Source organism: Leptopilina heterotoma, unplaced genomic scaffold (assembly GCF_015476425.1).
Source record: "Leptopilina heterotoma isolate Lh14 unplaced genomic scaffold, ASM1547642v1 Lhet_209, whole genome shotgun sequence".
Taxonomy (NCBI): Eukaryota; Metazoa; Arthropoda; class Insecta; order Hymenoptera; family Figitidae; genus Leptopilina; species Leptopilina heterotoma.
This window is the reverse complement of record NW_025110924.1, coordinates 1,686,213-1,710,910: the sequence shown is the minus strand read 5'-3', so window position 1 is coordinate 1,710,910 and position 24,698 is coordinate 1,686,213. Positions and strand designations below refer to the sequence as shown.

The 24,698-nt window shown below is 29.3% G+C and overlaps 1 protein-coding gene across 1 annotated transcript; it reads right to left on the bottom strand.

The window, feature by feature from the left end:
* Positions 1 to 1,184: 1,184 nt before the first annotated feature.
* On the bottom strand, positions 1,185 to 24,569 carry LOC122501332 (serine/threonine-protein kinase minibrain). Its single transcript, XM_043610711.1, has 9 exons — positions 23,017 to 24,569; positions 19,826 to 20,294; positions 12,923 to 13,173; positions 12,046 to 12,214; positions 8,365 to 8,532; positions 7,803 to 8,089; positions 7,562 to 7,708; positions 7,049 to 7,481; positions 1,185 to 2,975 (listed from the first exon to the last, which is right to left on the bottom strand). The coding sequence occupies exons 2-9, from the start codon at positions 19,962 to 19,964 to the stop codon at positions 2,524 to 2,526; spliced, it is 2,046 nt and encodes a 681-aa protein (XP_043466646.1). The 5' UTR covers positions 19,965 to 20,294; positions 23,017 to 24,569; the 3' UTR covers positions 1,185 to 2,523.
* Between the last annotated feature and the right edge of the window lie 129 nt (positions 24,570 to 24,698).

Below are 24,698 nucleotides of genomic sequence, written 5' to 3'. Positions count from 1 at the left end.
AGAATAAGATTATTGATTTAGAAAATAAAATTGAAAATTATACATATATAAACATGTACTTCTCTTGAAAAGTAGATATAAAACTTTGATATTTTCCCATGCATAAATTGCCGTGGTGTCACCAAATTTAATTTAAACTGTGTATAAATAAATACCTGTACTTACATCAAATAAATAAATCCAATAAGCATAATGAAAAATTCTTTTTAAATAAGCCAATTTTGTGAGTTTTGTGAGATTTTTGAGTTACTGATACACAACATACACTGGAAACCCAACATTTATCCAGACACTAGGACTTTGTTATTCATCCTTAATTTCAGTGACCAGGGTTTATTTTCAGTTCAGTTTATTTTCATTTTTTCATCACATCAGCAAAACACTGTTTGGAAATAATCAGTTTACATATTTCCGTTCAATTATTTATTCAGTAATTATTTAAAAACTTATTAAAATCATTGTGATTTTAAACATGATTTTCTAATTATTTCATCTTTAGAAACTGTCATTTAGAATCGTTTCCGTAATAATAAATAATGGACTAAAAAAATTCATTTAAAAAAAAAATGAATAATAATAATTTGACTTGAACACTTGAACACACGACACTTTTTCATCTTTATGAATATTAAATATTAAAAATATGACGTATAATGAGAATGATAGAATTATTTTCCACAAGTTTTGTGTATTAATTAAACACTTTTCGTTTTTACAATTTAAGTTATTTTATTTAAAAAACGTTTTTTTTTAAATTGAGGTCTAAAGCAGTTATGACTAGTTGTATAGTAGTTTTACGAAAAGAATGCAATTTTTCATCAATAAAATCTAGGTGTTTCATCTTCAATATGAAGGTAGTATTTCCTTTTTTTATGATGACCCAGGAAAAAAAAAATTAACCGAGTCATCTAAAATTATTTCTATTCTGAAATAAGTAAAAATTTGAAATGCGCCATGAAATTTTATTGCGCTGTAAATAATTCAGCTGCCTAAAAATATTTCAATATTTAACATTAATGATAATAATAATAATAATAATGTTAATAATTTAAAAATTCGTCTCATTTTTTGTCATATTAGACAAAAAAGAAAAAAGACTAATTTTTTTTATTGTTATAAGAGAAGAAAAACTGAAAAAAAATAATTTCTATAAGATTTGTACGAGAAAAGAAAAAAAACTGGAATCGAATAAACGGCAAAAATCAATAACATTTTATTGGGAGTATAGGTAGATGAATCATAAAATACCTATCCCGTTTGTTAATGACTACATCATTCTTGATTGACCTTACACATATATTTTTCAACTTTTTTTTTATCGATGCTTTCTGTTTATTTTTATAAATATGTATCAAGTCGCGCAAACGTTGTTTGTTTAAAGTTCTTGTGAGTAACAAAGCAATGTTTGTACGCGACAAGGGCGTGTTTCGCATTTAAACAAAACTCAAGTTTACATATTCTCTCTTTCTTTTTTTCTTCCATACTTAAAAGCTAAGACTTAAATCTGCACTCTGGTCATTCATCTAATTATATTGTACAAATTGCTATCATTCGACCGATTTCATCATATACTCGCGTCATTTGTCACATATCGTATAAAACTCTCACCAGAGGGTATAAACTGCAGTAGAGTCTCACAACTGTTTAAGAGTTTAGAGTCCTACAGATTCGAGATATGAACGTTTGTAATCGGGGGAACATTCCCCTTGTACTATCTTGGCGGCTCTCGCTTAGAGGCCATGCTTTTGTAATATTGTGTGTGGACACTACCGAGGTTAAGGACAAGGGAGCGAGACACTCGTCGGAGTCAGACTATCATTTGTACACTAGTTTTGGGGTCGCTGTGAGACTCTACTGCACATCAAATATACCGAATTTTTATTTACTTTTTTTTTACGATTAGTAATAATATTTTTATCACTTTGTTTGCTCTCTAGGCCACTCAAGATCGCATCGAGTCTTTATTTAAGCGTGGATCGACTAAATTCAATATTACTTTAATTTCATAGGATTTTCCCTGGCCAGTTTGGTTCATCCTTACTAGGCCATAAATGACGTGTTCTCGCTTAAAAATTCAATAATCCTATTTATTTTTTTTCTGCACTTACTTGCAAAATATAAAAAAGTATTCCGATGTTTGTTTGTTTGTTTATTTATTTATTTCTCATTGCATGCTTCATACTGTCCTTGATTGATGCTTCTCCAAAAAATTATTCGGTGTCCTTAATCATTGACTGGTTTCATAAACACCACCACCACTATCATCATCATTATTATTTATTATTATTTTATAATCGACATCTTTACCTTTCTTTTTCATTGTTATTATCATCATCATCATCATCATCGTCGTCGTCGTTGTCGTCGTCATTATAATCACCATCTTTGTTTGCTTTTTCTTCTTAATCGAAGATTTCCGATATACCGATGGCCTTTGTCTTTGGCGTTTTCCATTCGACAGAGCGGCGAAATCGTTGCTGACGACGTAAAAAGAATACAACACTTGTCCCCCATTCTTGTAGATCAGTGAATAGCAACAGGACTCTGTTGAACGCAGACACCGACCATTGGACTGTCCTCTCTCTCGGAGTCTCTTTGCTTTCCGGCAGTGACTGTCGACGGCTGTCTGGCCATCGTATGAGCGTCCGTACTAGGATAACCGTAATTGTAAAAATTTTGCTGCTGGATCATTGGAGAAGTCATCATCGCTGGAAGGTGAGAAATGCCAGGGAGAATTAGACTGTTGTATGAGCCGAGGGAGTTTTGCAACAGAGAGCTGTCCAAGGACTGCATTGACGTCGGAGCCGACGCTGTTGTGCCAGCGACAGAAGTTGATGGGTAATTGGTGATGACGGCACGTCTGCTGCAGGAGTGACGAGGTGAAGAATCGCACTCCATTGGTTGATAGCTGCCAGGAACGCTCGTCTGCACTTGCATCAAACTGCTGCTCCCCTGTCCGGATACCGATACCAGTCCTGTGACAGTTCAAAATTACTTTAGTATTTTACATATCAGTGTTTTTCTTTTCTTTTCAAATTCAAATTCAAATTTGCATTTTCCCTGCCAAAGGTACTTCCAATTAACTAAATTGTCACTTGTGGATTATAGATACACCACTACAATTATGATACGTAAGCTAATTTTTATTTATACTTTCTCGTTCCTCTGCTTTTTCATTGGCATTAAAAGGACACGTCATGTTGATTTTTCATTGTAAAGTACCTTAACATTTATTTTATTTTTTTCTAAAGCAAAAATATTATAGGAAATATGAAGACGATACTCTGGTCCTTAGAAACTATATGTATAGTAAACAATGATACCTAAAAATAAATACTACTCTAAAAGAATTTTACAGGCAGCTGTTGTTTAAAAACATTTAGAATTATCCAATTTTTCACAGGGTTGCCACAAATATTTAATTTCATTTCTCCCTGATTTCCAGACTGATTTTTCCTTTTTCCCTGACCCTGAAGAATATTCCGATTCACTCTAAAAATTATTAGATACTCAAAAAAATGTTCTTTTACATTTATTTACAAATTTCTTCAAAAGTAAAATTATTCGAAAACATCAATAACTTCATTTTTAAATAAATATTTAAGTATTATATTTCCGTAGGAATTAAAATTCGTCACAACATTCAAATTCAAACCTTTTTGAAATTCAACGAGTTCTAAGAATATTATTACAAAACATGAATAATAAATCAATTATTCGTTAATTAATTTTTAAATAAATTTTTATTAGAAAATTCTAGAAGAATTCAATTATTTAAATTAAAAAATAAATAATTTATTGAATAATTCAATTTTTGTTAAAACTGAATTCTCATAAAGAATTTTATCAACAAATTTTTAAATAATTGAATTCATTTGACAAATTTTAATAAAATTTTTAAGAATAATTACATTTTTCGAGGAATTCGATTAAAATATGGAGTCAAAAATAATAAAAATCCTGCGATGAGTTTTATTATTTATGAAAATAATTAAAACTTTCCTAAGAATTTTATTAGAATTTTTCTAAAATAATTGAATTTCGGAGAAGAATTTTATTAAAATATTTCAAAATAATTGAATTCCTGTGAAAAATTCTAATATTTTTGTTAATAATTTAATTCTACCAAAGAATTTAAAAAAAAACCTGTTTTTTAAATATTTAATTTTTTCGAGGAATAGAAATAAATTTTTTGAGTAATTCCTGTAAAATTGTATTAAGAATAATTGAAATCCAGCGATGAGTTTTATTATTTATGAAAATAATTAAAATTTTCCCAACAATTATATTAAAATTTTTTAAAAATAATTGAATTTCGGAGAAGAATTTTATCATTTATAAACATATACTTGAAATTTTTATAGGAATTTTTTTTTAATTTTTTAACATAATTGAATTTTTGCGAAGAATTTTATTACTTTTGAAAATAATTTAATTTTTCCAACGAATTTTATTCAAGTTTATAAAAATAACTGAATTTCTGTGAAGAATTTTATTATTTATAAAAATAATTGAATTTTTGAAAAGAACTTTGTTAAATTATTGTCAGAAATAGAAAAAATTAAAGATTTTGTATTCAAATTCACGGTAATTTCATAGTTTACGAGACAGACAAAAAAAAACATCAAAATTCAAAGTTTTCTCATGAATTTTGAAAATTAAATTTTTTCCAGTACTTTTAATAAAAATCCCTGACTTGTGGCAACCCTGTTTTATAATATTTACTAATAATCTTTAAGTAAAAGAACAAACTACTTACATGTATAAAAACAACAATAACAAGATACAAGAATAATAAATTAAATTAAATGTTTTTTTAATTTTTATATTATTTTAAAATATAAAGTATAACTATTATCAACTTAGCCCATTTTCTATTTTTAGTTAAAATAGTTATAATTAATTCTTCTTTTATCCTCACTCATCATATCTAACCTGACAGTTTCATTAAAATATTGTCCACAATGTAATTTATTGTATGTATTGAAATTTTTTAAAATAACATAATTATATTTAAACTCGAGAAATTTCAAATTCATGAAACTTGAAATATTGTTTCTTTTTTCGACAACTGTACATAATTATTGAATTTTACATTGTCGACTTGGAAAGTATAAATACTATAAATCAAGTAATGTTGTTGTACTTTGCAATTACGACATGTCATGTTACAATGAGTTAAGGCAGTGTCCACAATAGGCTCTTTTTACGTTGAACATAACACAAAAAGAGCCATTTTTGGACATGGCCCAATCATGAGGATACTTGTTTATTTACAATTTTTTTCATATCATAAATAATTTTCGACTTTATAATTTATTGATAATTAAAAAGTAATGTGCTATTTATAAATTATTTTTTGTTATAGATCGTTCACAAGTGGGATCTGAACAAGTATTCTTACTATGCATACATATGTATATTTGAATAGTGAATTTCGAAAAGGGCTTTAGTATTTAGTTTAATATTTTGAATTTGTAGAAAATTGACAGAAAAAGAGTCAGTCCTTTCGAAAACTCTCGCGATTCATTTATACATATTACTCAGTGACATGCATCCCACGTACGACGATATTTGTAATCACACTAGAGGTATACATGAATTGCAAGCAACTATGGCATGCATGAGAGGTAAATGACATAATAAAGGATTTACGTATTCTCGAAAACACATAGAATATGTTCGTTGTTGAATGAAATGAAAAACATGTCCAATGATTTTTATAAAAAGTTTTCCATTAAAATAATGAACATATTCTAAGAGCTTGCTATTGAAGAAAAAGAAAATTGATATAATAGGAAAAAATGAACGTTAGAGATTCAGTTGACAAACACTGACACTGACAATGAGAGTATAGTTAGAGGAATATTGTCAAAAACTATGGGCTTGCAAAAATAATCCATAGTTTCAAACATTTTATTATGTTATTAATCAAGTAAACAAGCAAGGGCATTTCACGCATCCTAAGTATAAAGAAATTTAAAGAAATTGGGTGTCTAAGAGAAAGTTAGTCTTTCAGCTTTTTGTAGGATTGTTTGTTAGATAGAACTTACTTATGTTAGTAAGTAAAATTAAGGTTGGGGCCTAGGACAGGTCGTCGCCGCCCCGCGGATACGACAGTCATCGAGCCACGTACTGTCCCCCCATCATATCTACGGGCAACAACAAGTTTTTTTTTAATTTGTGCAAACAATAAATCCATTCTATTTCACGCATAATTGATGATTCTTTTTTCTCTCCTCTATCGCTATCCTCCTCTAACACTATCATTCGTCATTTCTGCCCAAAATCAAAGTTCTACAAATTTTACAATTTCTGTATTCAAAATTTACAATTTCTCCCAATCAAAATCAACTGCGTGGAAGAAAAATTCTTCACTAATAATTAAACTAAATTATAATTATTATGTGCATTTGTAAAACAAAGAAATGTAATTTAATAATTTAAATAAAGTTGAAATGGTAATAAAAGCAAAAGTTGATTAAGTCTGATTGACAAGAAATTGAAACATTTAATTCCCTTAACTGAAACGTAAATATTAACATTAATGTAAACATATTTCATTCAATATGTATAAGGCTTACTTCTTATTTCCATAAACAATGCGAACAATATAAAATAGAGATCAACTTAAAGTTTCAAAAAACTAGAATTGTATACATGGGGACAATTTTAAAACATTAGAAATGTTAGAAAAACTGTATTTTACAATCTTTGAAACTTTGATATGAAAAGCATTCAATGAATTTTTCACAAGCTAACAATTATCGACGAACGAAAAAACATTCTAAGAAACACAAAAATGCCCTCAATGTATGAAATTTAATAAACATTTCTGCTAATAAATTTTATTCACGTACTTTATTTAGCATTTGAAAGTTTTACTGGTTTTACTGAAACATACGGATAGTCGAGTTCGATAATGGATGTAACACGTCTAATGTTTCAAAAAAAAAAAAGAAAAAAGATATTCTCTCTGGGAATATTGCATTTATGAAACAAAATGAATAAGGATTCTGCACTGGTTGGAAATGAATTAATCACTCACCATGATCCTGATTCATTAACACAACTGCAGGACTGGTATTTGCACTGTTTGCTGCGGCGATATTAGTGTTGGTCCCTTCATCCGCTGTTCTTTTAAAAAAGTTATGTTGCAGCGCATAATAAGGCGTCACTCTTGTTTTCGGATCAAAATCTAACATTCTTAGAATGAGATCTTTGAACTTGAGATAATCGGATATCGAATGTCCAGGTTCTCCTAGTCTTCTTCCGCCGGGACCACCGCTTTCAACTCCCAAAATGTCTTGCAATCGTCTAGTACCAGGTTGCTTATACTTCTTCCCGTCCTTAGACTTTTTCAAGATATACGTGCCGTCCGTTGGAACTTTGTCAAAGTATTTTCGCGCCTTGTGCGCTTGGTCCAATATGTGCTTTGGTGGCATGCCCAACACTTCTACAATTTTATTCATTTGATCCACCTGGAGAAGAAATTTTCGTTAATTATTTATTTGTTCTAGATAAAATAAAAAGACGAAAATTCTAATCTGTTGATTCTCACCTCATTGGCGCCACTAAAGAGCGGCTCTCCCGTATGCATTTCTACTAAAATACATCCTAAGCTCCACATGTCTATAGCGAGATCATATGGTATGCCTAGTAAAACTTCAGGTGATCGATAAAACCTGGACTGTATGTATTGGTATATCTGAAAGAGAAACAAAAATTACTCATTACAATTATTATTATTATTATTATTATTATTTAAACTTGATATTATTTTTAATAATGAAAATACAAACCCTCTGTCCCAGTTGACACGAACTGCCAAAATCTACTATTTTAATCGCACTACGTTTGGGATTGCACAAGAGAATATTTTCTGGTTTCAGATCACAGTGAATGATGTTCAATTCCGGCGTAGATAAGAACAAAAGTGCAGTACACAATTGCTGGGCAAATTTTCTTGTTAAATTCAAAGAAACACCTCGAAAATTTGTGTTTCTGAGTAAATCATAAAGATTATAAGACAGTAGCTCAAATACCAAACATAAATGATTTCGCCACATAAAATGCCTTTTAAGTTTAACTGAAATGAAGAAAAAGTAATTAATCTCTTTGCAAATAAATATTATTTCTTATTAATAACATTTTGATACCGACTTTGAAAAAGGAAAAACTAAAAACTGTACTTTTTAGTTTACAAAATTATTTTAATTATATAGAATGTGATATACGTTTGTAGGAATTTTGTAGGAAACTTGTAAAGAAGTGAAAATAGAAGAAAAAAAGAAAGTGAGTGACATTTGTCAAATTTTTTCATAAAATCTAATGAAATATTATAATTATTGATATAATACATACCTATATAATACTTGTTATCAGTATCCGCTTTATTCATCATTTCAAGCAACCTAACTTCGATTTGCGCTTGATTTAGGAAAGGTTTTTTGTTTTTTATAATTTTTATTGCCACTTGTGTTTGTTCCTCGTGATCAAATGCTTTGACTACTTGACCAAAACTTCCTTTACCTGAAATCAGTAAAAAGATATATTATAGTTTCATTACAACAAATTATTATAAATCAGGGTTGCTACGCTTTTGCTCATTTCAAATTCCCTGACTTTTCCAGGTTTTTAAAACTATATTTTACAAAATAAAATAATTATGTAGTCATTATAATTTTTTCATAAGAATTAAAATTCTTCAAAAGATTCAAATTCAATTTCTTCATGTTTTTATAACAATTAAAGATAAGCCAGTGATAAATTTATTATTTTATATAAGAATATTGTTACTGTAACTTATTCAAACTTACTTTCATCACTTCAATTCAATTATTGTTTTTCAGAATTTTTAACTAAAATCCTTTTATAATTGCAATATTTTTAATACTTTTTCAAAAAGTTCTTTGAGTATTTTCAAATTCACGCTTAAATACTTTCTCTCTAAATTTGAATTAGTAAAAATGTTTACTAATTACTAATAATTGGAATTTGTGACAGACATTTTGCTTTTGAATTAGTAAATTTTACTATTAAATTAGCAGAAATGACTATTTAATATTTATTACTCAAATCAATTTTTATTAGAAATTTCTACGAGAATTTAATTATTTAAATACAAAAAAAATTAATTAATACAAAAATAAATGATTTATTGAAGAATTGAATGTTTTTTTAAAATATTGAACTCTCATTTAAAGAATTTTATTATTCATGAAAGAATTTAAATATTTATTTAAAGAAAAATTTAATTCTTGCGAAGAATTTTATAAAAAAAATTTTAAATAATTCACTTCTTTCGACTAGTTTTATGCAAATTCTAATTTAAATAATTTAATTTCCGAGAAATTCAATTCATTTTTATTATTCATAAATAGAATTGAATCCTTACAAAAGTTCTTTACAAAAAATGTTTAAATAATAAAATTTTACAAATAATTCAATTAAACTTTTTGATAATAATTAAATTCTTGAGAACGATTTTAAATAAGAAATTTTTTAAAATAATTGAATTTTCAAGAACAAATTTATTACACTTGAAAATAATTGAATTCTTGTGATGAATATTGTTATTTATGAAAATAATTTTATTAAAATGCCTCAAAATAGTCGAAATAATTGAATTGAATATCTGAATAATTTTAAATAATTGATTTTTTCGAGGAATTTTAATTGAAATAAAATTTTTAAGAATAATTACATTTTTAGAGCAATTACTGTAAAATTGTATCCTTATTAATAAAATCAGATGTCTGTCTGTACATTGCTTAAAACTTCAAAATGTTAACATGATTAGTTATTATGGACATCAGAGATTCCAAAAATGTTCTTAAAAAATTTAATGTATGTATGTATGTATGTATGTATGTATGTTTGTCACAAAAACTTTGTACCCCAATCACACAAAAACATGTGAATCGATTTAAGTCCAACTTGGTAGGTTATTAGGTATTGACCCAAGGAAGGTTTATAAATTTACAGATTTAAAAAATATTAATTAGAACGGGAGATATTCAATTTTTTCAAAAAATTCAAAAAATCGAAAATTTCAAAATTTTTTATTTTTCATGGATTGCTTTTGAAGTTTATATACTTGAGTATTATATGTTATTTAGTCACATTATAGCATAACTTTGCAAAAAATAAAGTCCTATAACTAATATGTAAGTATAAAAATGTTTTCAAAAAATCGAAAATTTCAAAATTTTACATTTTTTTATGGATTGCTTTTAAACTTTCTATATTTGAGTATTACATGTTATTTGGTCACATTTTAGCATAATTTTTCAAAAAATACTATTCTACAACTAAGATGTAAATATAAAAATATTTTCAAAAACTTGAAAAATGGAAAATTTCCAAATTTCACAATTTTTAATGGATAGCTTTTAAACTTTCTAAAAATGAATATTATATGTTATTTAGTCAGATTTTATCATAATTTTGCAAAAAATACTATCCTACAAGAAATATAAAAAAATTTTCAATATATCAAAAAATCGATACTAATTACTATATGAAGTATAATTCAGTAGTATTTTTGGAGTCTCTGATTAATATTTTGATGTCAAAATAGTGCAATTCAAAATTATTTATCAAATCAATCTAATATTTTCAAGAAGTTCAGAAATATTGAAAATGGAAATTTTTTATGATTAAAATGATTTCGCAGGATGTCAAGAATTGTAAGTCACCTGTGATACAATACAAGCATATTATGCCACTAGGCAAAAACTTACATGTTAAAACGTTTTTTCATTTTAACTCTAGATTTAACTTTAAGAGATGTTTTGAGCAATGTAAAGACAAAAGTTAACACGGTGTCTATTTTTGTTTAACAAAATTCCCTGCTTTGTCCAAACTTTTCACGGTTTATCTCTTTTTTGTCAAATTTAAATTTACTTGATTTTATCCATAAATAAATCTACAAATGGCTATAAAAATTTACTTATTTTATGAAAATACTGTTTCTTAAGTTCATATAAATATAGATTGTATTACTTGCTGTCGTACAGTTTTCTGTTTATACTAATACATTTAACTGGGTATCTACCAAACGGGAAAAACTGTAAAAAGCTGGGAATATGCCGAACCGGGAATTTTCCTATCAAATTAAGAAAAAGTTTCATTATATTAATTCGCTTTTAAAAAATTGCTTTTTACTTCAATTTTTATTGATGTATAATATTTATGAAAACAGACCCGAGTCAAAATTTAAGCCCTACTTTCAGCCTAAAATTTAGGTCTTATGTTAGGTTTTAGCAGTCGTAACGTAGGGTCTACTTGCGATACAATTAGTTCCAATTAGACTCTACTATAACTCCAAAAACTGTATGGAAAATTTAATTTTTTTAATACATTAATTAAAGTACTACAAATTGATAAATATTGTTCTCTGCATTTGAATTGGTTAAAATAACTAATTTGATAACAAAAAGTCAATCACTGATTCAAATAGTAATATTTTCCTACTAAAATAGCTATAATGGTAACTAATTATTATTTTTTTCCGGTCAAATTAAATTCCCTAGCTATTTCCTGATTTTCCAGATTGGTAGAAACTTAAATGTATTGGTAGAAACTAAAACCCGTCGAAGACGGGTACGACAGCTAGTTAAAAATAATTGAATAGTTGTTAAGAATTTTATTAAAATTTTTAAACATAATTGAATTCCTGAGAAGAATTTTATTATTTACGAAAATAATTGAATTATTCCGAAAAATTTTATTAATAATAGGTATGTTTAAAAAGAATTGAACTTATGTGAAAAATTTTGTTATTTTTGATCATAACTTGCTTTTGCAGAGAAAAATTGAGGTTTGTTGTAAAGGGATAAAATATATCCGAGTTCTAAGATGCAATAAGAACTTGACGCACCCAAAGCATCTAATAATATGTGAATTTCAAATAATTGAAAAAGTAATTCTTATTTATTAAAAATAAATCATCTGCTTTTCAATTACGCATGATTCTATTGTGTCTGTATAAAACATTTATTTCATTATAATAATTCCTAAATAATATTAATTTTTACCCACCTATTAAAGAATCGATTTCGTATCGATCGAGAAACTTTTCTCCATTTTTGATAATGTAATCATGATTATCATCATCCCACCCATCATTGTAGAGTTTTCTTTCTTTTTTATGGGACCCATCTTCGCCTTGTATTTGCTGTGCTCTTCTCTTCTTTTTGGCATAATATACCTGAAACGCAAGATACTCCTTAAAAAATCAAATTTACATTTTTTATTAAATACACGCTTTAAAAATTAAATTAGGCTTTTCGCAAAACATTTTAAATGTTTATTAAACGAAAAAAGGAAGAAGAGAACATGAACGAGAAGAAAAGGGCGCAGAATCCGATCAGTTCTTGAATTGGTTGCGATCGATATTGTCGCAACCACGTGAAAATCATGCCGCATTTGAATACTGGGATGAAACTCGATGTAATATTTTAGAAAATTGTAATTACCATGTGAAAAAAATCATTTTTCGAATGAAAAATTATTGATAGAATAAGAAAAAGGCCAAGATTGGGTAATCCTCGACTGTAAATATTTATACAAACTCTAAAGCTACAATACATTAAGCTTTAGAGGACCGAGGTGGCCACTATAGTGGCCATCATTTATCTTGACGAATCTTTTTATCGAATTGACTTGTTTATAAATTTTTTTAAATAAAAAACTACTAATATTTATGCAAATTTACCGGACCTCATTTCTTTGAAATGACCAGGATTCATTGTTGAATTAGCAATAGAGACAAATAGTTAAAATAAAAATGATAACTAGTGAGAAAAAATTAACTGCTATTCTTAGTTGGGAAGGTTTTTTTGTTCTTTCTCTAAATTGAAAGCCAGTTATTACAACGTGTGTCATTACTGCACTGGCAGCATAATTTTCAACTTACTTCGTTGATGTGTTTATAAGTCTTGATAAGATCAACGCTTAACTTTCGAAGTGGAGCTGTACTAGGATCTCGAAACCTATGGGGTATACGAGCTTGCATAGCATGGATATCGGCAGGGGTTTCTTGAGGAATCCCGCCGGAACCTACGCCAACGCCAACTCCACCCCCACAAACTGCTGCCGGTAGAGGTTCTTCAGCAACTAGGCGACCGTAAAGAGGTGCACCCCCTGTAGCCGTCCTCCCACTGCTCACTGCAACACCAAATTCAAAATTAAATTCAAAAATAACTTTCTTTTTTATTAAACAACCACCATTGTCAAGTTGGCAAAAAAAAAAAAAACGCAAATTTCAATTATCAAACGTTTTCATTATTTACGTGGTACACATTGTTTATTGTTGCTGTCGGAGATTTTAAAAGCTAGGTTATAAGCAGTTCAAAGAGAATGTTAAAATCCCTCAAGCTAATTCGTGCTATAGTACAAAACATTTTCGGGTTCAAACATTTCAAGTCGAATATATGTATAAATAATTAAGAATCCCAGAAACAATAAACTAAGGCTCAGTTTCACCAACGATTAAAAGTTAAATGATTAAATCCTAAGCCGATCAATCACGGGCGGTTAAACTGACTATAATCATTAACTTTTAATCAGAGTTATGGCCCTAAATAGTCAATTTTCTTAAACTTATATACGAACACTGAGAAAACAATGTGTTTCAATCATAAATAATTTAATTTTCGTTATGCAGTCGCAACCGAGACTATTTTTTATTTATTCTTTCTTAACCCTTTAACTGCCATGGCAAAGATTTTGGCCGTCAAATCTTTGCCATTTGAATCAGTGCGAAATTCATCAGTGTGCATTTTCACTGATTGCAAAACAGTAGCATTAACATATTTAGTGTATAGGCACTAATTAGTATTAGTGGTCTACTTATCACTGATTCAAATTAAGAGAGTGCTTATGACGACTATAATATTTATAACTATCAGCAAAAGTTTTTCCAAACATCAGGCCAACATTGCCCTGGAATTTTACCTGTCAACAATTTTCAGACATTTTCAGATAAATCCTTAAACTATAGCCGCACTTAAAGGTTCTGCTTAACCCCGATAATCGAAAGCCATGGCGCAAATTTTAATTTTTGCGCCATAGGTTTCATTCATCGGAGCTAAGCAGCATCTTTAATAAGTGCTTTAAGTTTAAGGATTTGTCGATTAATTTAACAAAACAGTGTATTGTAGACTATCGTGAAACTCACATAAGAATTGTTTTTACAATTTGCCTTTCCCTGACAAGAAAATACAAAAGTAGGAAGTACTTTTAAATCTTTTAATAAATTGTGACTTGATATGAGGTTAAAATTTGCATCCTTTGAAAAATGAGAACGAAAAAATGACTTCTAATTACCCTAAAATTAAAATTCAAATTATTTAGAGGCAACCGTCCTCTAAGAAATAATTTAACTTTACAAAAATGTATGCATATCAAAATTGACCTCACGCATAAGGTTGAAAGAAAAACATAATGTAAATGCGTGTTTTTAGCTGCACGGAAAAAAATTTATCCGTAAAATTCAACTACTTTTTTTTAGTTAATCTAGCCCTGTTTGTATGGTTTGTATAATTGTATTACTTTTTATATATTTAAAAAAAAGTAGTTCAGTTGACTGAAATAGATAGACTCGACAAAAATAACTTTAAAATCTCATTGTTCCAAATTCTTTCCCAGTTGTTTTAACTGTACTTTTTGGTAGTCAATACAAATTTTTAAATTCAGTTAAGGACCTATTTTCAATTATAAACGAATAATTATAATCTGAAGTCAAAAAAAGCCTCATTATTTTTATGATTTCTCTTTTAAAAGTGTTGTGATTCATAAGACAAGGGGTTTTTCTCGAAAACACGCATTTTTGAAACTGGGGAGACACTTTTCTCGAAATCAATTTTTAGGTTCTTTTCTACGAATGTGCGGATTCGTTTAACTATTAAATAACAAGTATATTTTGTTTAGTAAACAAAATACTAATTCAGATTTAGAGAGTGGCCGTACACGCTCTATTTGGAGTGATTTCGCTAATTTCGATATTTTGACAGCATTAATGTTTTTCAGAATTGTTTGATGATTTTTTCAGAACTAGAAAAAAGATTGAAGAAAAATTGAAAAAAAAAATAATTTTCATGTGTTAGATTATAGCATCTAGCATCTACCTTTTAAGTTAACGACTGTCTCGCTGGCACACGTAGAAATGTGTGCAGAGAAGCTCGATAGAAAAGCAAAGTGGAGATAGGAAGAGAGTGAGGGTACAAGGGAGAGTGGAATGGCAGGAGGAACCAGCATAGCAACAGAGAGTCCGCTTTGAAATGAGCTACCAACCAGCCAGCCAGAGTAGCGTAACCCAGCGTAGCGCAGTACAGCAAAGCAAAGCGCAGCGAGCGAGCGCTTTACTCCTGCTGGCTGCTGTACCGACTGCAAGAGTTGTGAGCGCTTATAACTTTATACAATGCGATGCAGAGCGAGAGCGAGAGCGAGTTTGCGTATACAAGAGAGCCAGTCGGCGAGATGTAGACTATTGTGGGAGAGAAAAGGAGAAAGACAGGAGTCGCGTATTGATCGTGTCGCACGGGGGTGGAGCAACCGACTAGCTGGTCTGCTTTCCTGCCACGTGAGCCCACCAGAAAGAGAAGTCTACTAAAAGAGACGAACAAGTAAAGGAAAAACACCTAAAAAGGGAAAGGGAACTTTTTCCAAAAAAGAAACAATTTTCCAAAACTTGAGCAAATTTTTACAATTTTTTTTTTTTATTTTCAACGAGACTTTTTTTCTTTAGATTCAATTCTTCCTAGGTTTCTTACGTCTAATTCTGACTGACTGTTCTTCGGAAATTCACCTTAGCAAAATGCTGATTTAAACCTAGTATATATCTTCGAAAACCAAATCAAGTCTTTTCTTCAATTGAAGATGCAGCATGAAATTTCAATTAGTAGGTCAAAGAACTCTGTTGTGTGTAGTTGGGTATAAATCTTCTATTGAAACCCGCAAGTTTCTACCACCAGAAATGGAGTATTTCATTTATTTCATTGCGAAAACTCAACAAACTTAGGATTAGACTTTACTAGATAATAATCTAATTTTCAGTAATGAAATGTTTAAAAGAAGAAACACAAAAAAACTAGAACCACTACTTATCAGTCTTCTGCTGTTTTCAAGAAGCGAAATAGGTAAATAGTCTTTTTTTCGCTAAAACGTTTATGCAAAAGTAACATGCTTTATGGATTATAACCGTCAGGATTGCAATGCTTAGTTCGGGGCGATCATCAATTTCGTCCCGTGCGAGGGGAGTAACCTTCTCCTCCCCAACCAGGAAAAGACTCAACACCCGTACCAAAAGCCGAACTAGCAGTGCGATCGAGTTGTCGCATAAAATTGCCTATAATTCTGATTACAACAAAAAAAAAAAAAAAAAAAAAAAAAATGGGAGAAGAAAGGGAGGCAAATGAATGTTTTGTTGCAATTATCATCCCTCGGGCGCACGATACTTTGTGAGTTCATACTCATGTGGTACATCATTGATATGAAATCAATGACATAGGCACATCGCAGATTGTACTGCAAAAGGCAAATGAATTGGTACATAATAACCCCCATTCCAATTATTAATTTTAAATAAAATCCAATTTTTAATTATTACTCATTGAAAATGAATTATTTCTTTTTTAAATTAAACTTTCTTTCTCGCTCTCACACTCAAGCGCTACGCTGGCAGGCAAAAACCTCTTTGTATAATAATAAATATATCATTATTATTTAAGTCAATTAAATTCTATTTGAAACCAATAGTTTCAGTATTTGAAGTAAATACTAAAAATCCTTAATGAATTTCAATAAAAATTATTTGATTCAAGTAAATGACTATTTTTATGTATTCGGACAGGACAAGAAGTCAATTAATGATGAACCGGAACTGAACTAGTCCTGACTATTAAAGGTTGAACAACAGCCATAAATAAGCTGTTGAAAATAGTAAACTTTTCATAATGAGTAATTTTGTATTTCTGTGAAAAATTGTCACTAACAGAAAGCACTCAAGGAGAGATTAAGCGCCCCGCAGTGCTACCTTTGCTCCAGAGTTAGGCCCCCTGCGCATATTGGGGAATGGATACTTCATCCCCACGAGGGACGTAATCAAATTTTTAATATTCCTCTAAATTAGCACTTTTTTCCTCATAAGTTGTGTAAAAATAACAAAATATATAAATTAATATTGTGAGAATCGATGAGATTATATCTACAATGACCAATGCGTATTAGGTCAGAACTATTTCAGTCCAAAGGGCCCACTTTGGCACTGTGGAACTTATCTATTATGTATATATTCTTCATTAAATTTCAAACACTTTGACCTGTCAAAAATCAAATTCAGAGAAAAACGCGAGTTTAAAATTGAAATCCAGCATTAGTTCCCATATTACTTGAAAAAAAATGTTAGTTTTAATTAATCCAAAGTTATCCGAAATGCACACGGAAAGAATCTTTACCAGGAACAACTACAAATTTCACTATTATTAGCGAAATTTTTAGTTGTTAATAAATTAATAATTAATACTTTCGCTATTCTAGAGAAATTTGTCGCAGTTTTTTTCCGTGGCATAACTTAAATATTAACTATTAAAGTTATATGTGTTAAGTAAATAAATGAAATCTAAAATTTTAGAAACTAAAATATGTATAAGTTAACAGGATGTCCAGCAAAAATTGAGAAAAAATATGCCTGATTTTTTGCTAACTTTCTTTCTGCTTTCTTGAAACAAAAATTTTGATACTAAACGAGTACTTAATATAGGTGTTAAATATTAAAGAAATTTCTGCTTTTGAATACTTTAAATTCATGAAAAGTTAAATAATTCAACATTTATATTATTTTGCCTAATTTTGAAGAAACTATCTACTATTAACAGGGTGGTCACTAGTTTTAGTTTAATCAATTTCCCTGACAATTTACTGACATTAAAATTATTTTTCCTGACAAAATTCTTTTCACGCAGGAAAATATGAAAGTTTACGGAAAATGAGTAAAATAATTTATGAAATTAGTAATTTCTAAAAATTACAAATATAACCCTTCCTCAATTCAATTATTTTCTCTATCGAAACTTCATCTCTGAATCAATTATTTTAAATAATTTTCCAAAAGTTCTTCGAGAATTAAATTATTTAAATACAAAAATTCAATTTTTTATAATAATTTGCAATTTTTTTAAGCTTATTAAGGAATAATATTTTCAAAAAATAAAAATAATCAGATTTTTAGAAGAATTTTAATTATAAATTTGACGATGATTTCTCCGAAATTTTAATAAGTCCAAAAAAGTACATTTTTATTTACTTTCTTCGAAGATAATTAAATCTTAAAAAATTGTGATACAAAATTTTTAAGAATTAAGTAGTTTTTAAAAATATGTTAATGTACTTTTTCGAAAACAATTGAATTTGTTGAAAGAGTTTCTGTAATATTTGAAAAAAAGACTAATAATTAATTTCTTGATGAATTTCAATTAAATTGAACATGAATTTGAATTCGGAAATATGTAATTGAAAGTACTGAAAATACTAAATTTTTTGAAAAATTAGAAGCAAATTTTCATTAATTTTCATGTTTAAATTTACGTTTAAAGATTTTTCATTAAAATCGAGATTAAAATTTTTGATAATTGAATTATTTTCGGAATTTGCATTTAAAATTCTTCTAAAGTTAATTTTTAAAAATTTTAATAAAATACTTTAAAAAACTTAACTATTTTCAATTTTTTTTTTATTTTTTATTTGTTTATACACACCTACACGCCTACAATCTTAGCTATAGAAGTGTAATTATTTTCAATTAAATTGTACAAAATTTCAATTATTCAAAATCTTTTTAATTGTATATTTCGAAAATTTAGTTAGAAAAATGATTCAAAAATAATTTTTGAAATATTTGGAAGAAAAGTCGAGAAAGTCGCAATTTTTAAAAATAAGTGGAAAAAATCTCAATTTTCTAAATTTCCCTGACAAAAAATTTTGTTTCCTGACATTTTCCTGACTTTACTGATATGTGGCCACCCTGCATTACTCAGTTTTGTAGCAGTTATTATATTAAATAGGAACTTTATTTTAAAAATTTGCAATTCTCAAATATATGTGACGCGTTCTGAAAAAATGTAACTTAAAAGCAAATCACTTTAAGGTTATGTTAGTGTTAGTTTTTTGTTGATTGAAAGTTTCTTTTTGCTTATTGCAAATTAAAATCAGTATTTATTAAATATTTTAGTTGCAATAAATATTTAAACATCAATGATTTATATTGACAATTAATCCTTTTTTTGTATTTTCATTTCAAAAATTTCAAACATAACCTATAATTTTTTGCTCCTAAGGTCCCTTTTTCTTCAGATCGCGTCACATATGACGACTGTTATAAAATAATAAGAAAATCGCTTCTAGTACTCAATACATCGATAAAGTTCAAGCTCAGTTATTGGCTCGACTTTTTGCACGACTCTAATAATAAGATTAATAGGCTCTGAGACAAACGCACTTTTTGCAACTCAACTCGAATAACAAATTTCTCTGGGAATTGACTTGAACCTATTTTTGAGGCTGAAGCTAAAAGACAAACAGAAACCTTCCTAAGCGCAATGTGTACCACTGACTGAATTTAAGGTGCGTAACAAGTTTAAAACTTGTGTTTTACTGTGTACATCACGAACTACATACGTTAGTCAAGTTTAAAACGTTCATAATCAACGATTTAGAAGCAAAAAATGATTTTCTGCTGAAACGTTGTGAACCTGGCCCACTGTGTCTTTTTAGACTGCAGTAAAAAGAATTTCTTAATTTAAGAATATTTATTTATACTTACGTTGCTGTTTGTGCCTCGATTCCATGAGCTTCAATTGTTCATGCTTGAGCCAGGCAGCATCAGTAGTATCAGATCCAGCCATACTTCTTGCACTTACAGGGGGAGGTTGCACACCCCCTCGACTACCGCCATACTCCATCCCACAGTCCCCCCCCACCTGCCTAGGGCAGTCCTTGACAGCTCACAACATGGGGCACGTGGACCTTTAGTACCACTTGTTTATATTTATACGATCAAACAGTTCAGACGCTGTCAATGAAACGACACTTGCACTTTTACAAATTTTGTAACTCTGCAATCGTTCCCCTTCCTCTTCGCCCTTCCCAAACGAAACACTTTTCTTAGTTTGCATACGAAACCGTATTCTTCAGGTGTCAACGAAGATGTCAGTCTGTGTTGTGATTCCTCTCAATCTATTTCGTCAAATCTTCTTCTGCACATTATTGTTATTCTTCTTTTTCAGTACTTTCTGCAAGAAAAAAAATACATACTGTTTATTGTATTGACAAAAATATCAATAAAAGAAAAATCTGAATGTTTTTAATAAACTCTAGTGTGACATCGATCATGTGTGTGAATGTTTAAATAATTTTATCATGAATGTTGAAAAATCTTTACTATTGAAATCATAAACGAATCTACACTGTACTCTTTAGTTAGTGGAAAAGTACCAATTCGGATTTACAAAAGGAGGGCTTATTGCACGCTTTCGTACCTGTTTTGCGCTGACAAAGTAGCGAAAAATTTTTAGTTTTGGATGACTTGAATTAATACCTACTCGCATATGCTTGTTATAAATTAATAAATTAATATATATAATAAAGCACAATAAGTTAAAATACCGGAGGATTTGTAAATAAATGAAAATTTCTATTTAAATTGTCCAAGTAAGTTTGATAAAATAACCATGTTGAAGTCCACAACGTTGATCAACGAAAAAAAAATTTAAACTTAGTAAATTAATTAAAAATGACGCTGCAATATTGTCACAAAAATATTTCGAAATAAAAGATTGATGTTTATATTTTGATAATAATTATTTTGCAATTAAATATTAAATTAAAAATAATACTTGAATGCATTAAATAAATTTATTTCGTTGACAAACGTTGTGGACTTCAACTTCGTGATAAAATATTTTATTTCATTTACATAAATTGAATAGATGAAAATATTTGTTTAAGGAAGTATGTATATAGGTACAATCAGAGAAAGCATTATAACGTTGCCTTTTTTGTTATTGTGAAAAGTGTGTAATTCGGAACTGTGATACACTACACGCACTGCTGATGCGCCTAGCATTAGTTTTTCTCTGGCTCCGCCAAGTCTTTAAACTTTACACATTAACTACATATGTATCAGATGATGTGTAGTGGAAATAAATTTATCCACTTTTTATGGACTGAGTCCTTTTTTTTTACTAACTTTCCTTTTTTCATTGATAACTAAAACTTTTTTTTAATAAATCAATCTAATCTTTAAAGACATTCTTTAAATGCAGTTTGTACACCTATTTGTAATTCTTAACTGAAGAATATCTACAACAGTTAAAAGTAGGGTTCATTTTTGTCTTTTAATTGTATAGTGAATCCACATATAATCAAATGGTATAACCTCAAGTGGACAGAAATAAAAGTACTACAATGAAATAATCAATAAACAAATTTTTTGCACAACTTTTTAGGTTATTAATTTACTTTCCATTTTGAACATTATTTTTTAATTTGGGATTATAAATGTACAGTAGGTAGAAAGTTATGTTTTTCATATAGATTCGAACATGTCATTTTTGTTTTTGTGATGTTTTGTAACAAATGAGGTACTGTAAAACAGCATATTGGCGGTTCTTTTGTTTTTAATAAAGTAAGCTAAACAATCTCTACTTGCAATTTATTATTTAAATCATCTTTTTACTACAATTATCTCTTTTTCTGAATGACTAGAAATATTGAAAAATGGTTAAACTTGACTCCTTGAGAACAGAATTTAAAAGTAAATAGAGTAGACTGGAAAAGTTATGAACAAGGAAAAAATACTCTCAACAATGAGAGTGTTAAATGAAGCTAATAAAAATATCGCTGTTTCAGGTGTTTTCCTCAAAAACACAGTTGCATGGAGAAAATACATCTCGAAACAAATTGTAAACAAATCTGAAAAAATCACTATATTTGAATCTGTGTTCATATAACTAATTTTAAAAGTGTAAGCTGCCTTTAAAGCACAAGTTATTATGAATGAAAAATGAGTGTTTTTAAATTTTTCAAGTCTTTTGTTCTTTTCAAGATGACGTTTGGTCAATATATAGAGTAAGTTCTGTATCATTAATGGCTCGGGGAATTCAAGCGAAGCATTTAACAAAACAGTTGCAGTGATGTGTCCTAAAAATGCAAAGGTTAGGTATCGAATGGTAATTTGGTTACTGGCTTTCTCCCAATACCTATCGAAAATGTTTATTTATTGCTCCCATGAAAACTCGTTAACATTTTTTAGTTTTTTTTCAAAGTTTCAGTTTTCTACGTATCTATATTACTGTAACAGATTATATAAATATGGGGACAAAACATGTGACTAAACCTTCATTTTGAAAGAATATCTAAAATAAGTTTAAATTTTACTCTGCATATTGTTCCATCACAGATGCATTAGAATATATTAAAATTTCGATTTATTAAACTATCCCAAGTTTTCTGACCTCCGCGAACCAAAAATTGCACGGATGCGCAAGTGTCAACAGTAGATTGAAAATAGTATGTATGCACAAGGCACCGGTAAATTCGTCTTTAATAAATTTTTATACCTCTTTGAAGAAGAGTTGACAGGCAATGCGCACTGTTTTATCTATGATTAAGTAAAAAAACACTTTTTCCAGTTTCTTCCAAAAAATATTGACAAACTAATAAAAAATGAATATTTTTTCAATTATCTTTACTCATTTTCAAGCAATAGTAAGAGAAAAAAATTGCTTAAAAATTCAGCCATTTATTATTTACAGTGTAGTAGAATATTTCAACATATTTTCATGTGTCTATTTCACTTAATAATATTTCTAACTCTATTTTAAATTTTCTTGTAAATGTGTACTATATATTTCAAACATTAGATCGAAGAAATTAATTTTAGTATATGTGTGTGTTTAAAGAAAGCCAATAGTCGAAATCATTATAAACCTATAAATAATTTTAAGCATTTACCTGTCAAAGAAATCTTTGATGAAGTCAACAATTATTCCTATCCTTGCAAGGAAAACGTTTTTTTAAACAAATTATGTTGATCGTTGAGAAATTACACTTGAAAATTTCACTCGGAACAACAATGAGATAAAAATGAATACTGAATCACCAATTAACCATCAAGACTAGAAGCTATGACAATAATATATCGACCAACGACCTTCGTCATTGAGAAATTTCAGCTCCAGCTTTTGTTGAATACTTAAATATAATTTACTTAATGCTTTATTCTCTTTTTTTCACATATTCCTTTTACAAAACTTGCACTTTTCAGTCTTTGAATTCTTTGAAATTCATTTAATTATTTGATTTTGAGCTAAAAAACTGCGACGTACTAACGATCAACGAAATGGGCGGTAATCAAAAGGAGGTGTCCTACATTTTGAACGCAGTCGCTAGGCACGTGTAAGCTTCATTTTTCATTGAAACAAAAGCCATAGTCTTTTTGTAGTTTGTACATAAATGTTTATTCAATGTGAAAAAATTATTATCAACTGTCCACTCAACATTTTTGGGGTTTGCGCCTATAAAGTAAATCAACTTGGTAAGAAAGTAAATGTTGATATTGTAGATTATTAGATGAATTTGTGTCGGATAGTCGTCAATATTAACAGTTAAACATGTTGACAAAACATCTCGGATTATGAGTCGTAGACAACAATGACAACGACCAAGACATGAATGATGAGCAGAGGAATCAGGTTATGACCATTAAACAGCGGTGCATACGGTGGAGATACCTATGGTTTGACAACGAAGATCACGTGTTCCACAACGCGTCCATTTATTACGATCTCACTATTATCTCCTTTCTACTTTATTTATCTTTTCCGAATTAGGTAATGAATACCAGCCTCGACGGTATAGGTGACTTTTCTTTTAAAAACGGAACATTTCTGATAGATTGCTAGCAATCAGCAAGCAATCAGCAAAAAACAAACAATTCTCGAGGAAATTGAATGAGAATGCTTTCAGATATTGGTGCAGAATGTAAGTATCGCTAGCGCCACTGCAGAACACATATATAAAAATATACTGGACACCCCTCTGATAACTGCGCAATGAACTCGTCCACTTTAGGGTCAAAAGCACCGCGGCAAAATAATAACAAAAGCTGTGTGTTGCAAAGGCGTGGAAAAATGACGATTCCCAACTAAATTGTTGCAACTAAATGAACAAAATATTCAAGTATTCGAATTTTAGTATTCGTACGCATCACTTTTCACATTACTGGAACATTCTTCGATTCGTGCACACAACACTGCTATCACGGACATTCACCTTATAGCTCGCGTCGCCGACACGCTCTGACGAACTTCCACTTTATGTTACCACCCAAAAAAAAGAAATCATTTAATTTAACGCCAATAAACTTAAACCCTTGTTTCTGCTGTTGGGAAACACTATTTATCTTGTCTATTTTTTACCACTATTATTGTTTGTCGACAAAAATCTTAAACACGAGCACTGCACGCCCTAACCGACCACGGGGCAAACAGCGATACTGAGAAAGAGAACATGAACAAGAAGAGTATACAAAGCTAGAAAGTGTTAATATCACGGTTGAAAAACGGGTCTGAAAACTCCAATGGAGGGGGTGACTCGTGTTTGAAGCACACACCAGAGGGCGCAACCTGTTTTGG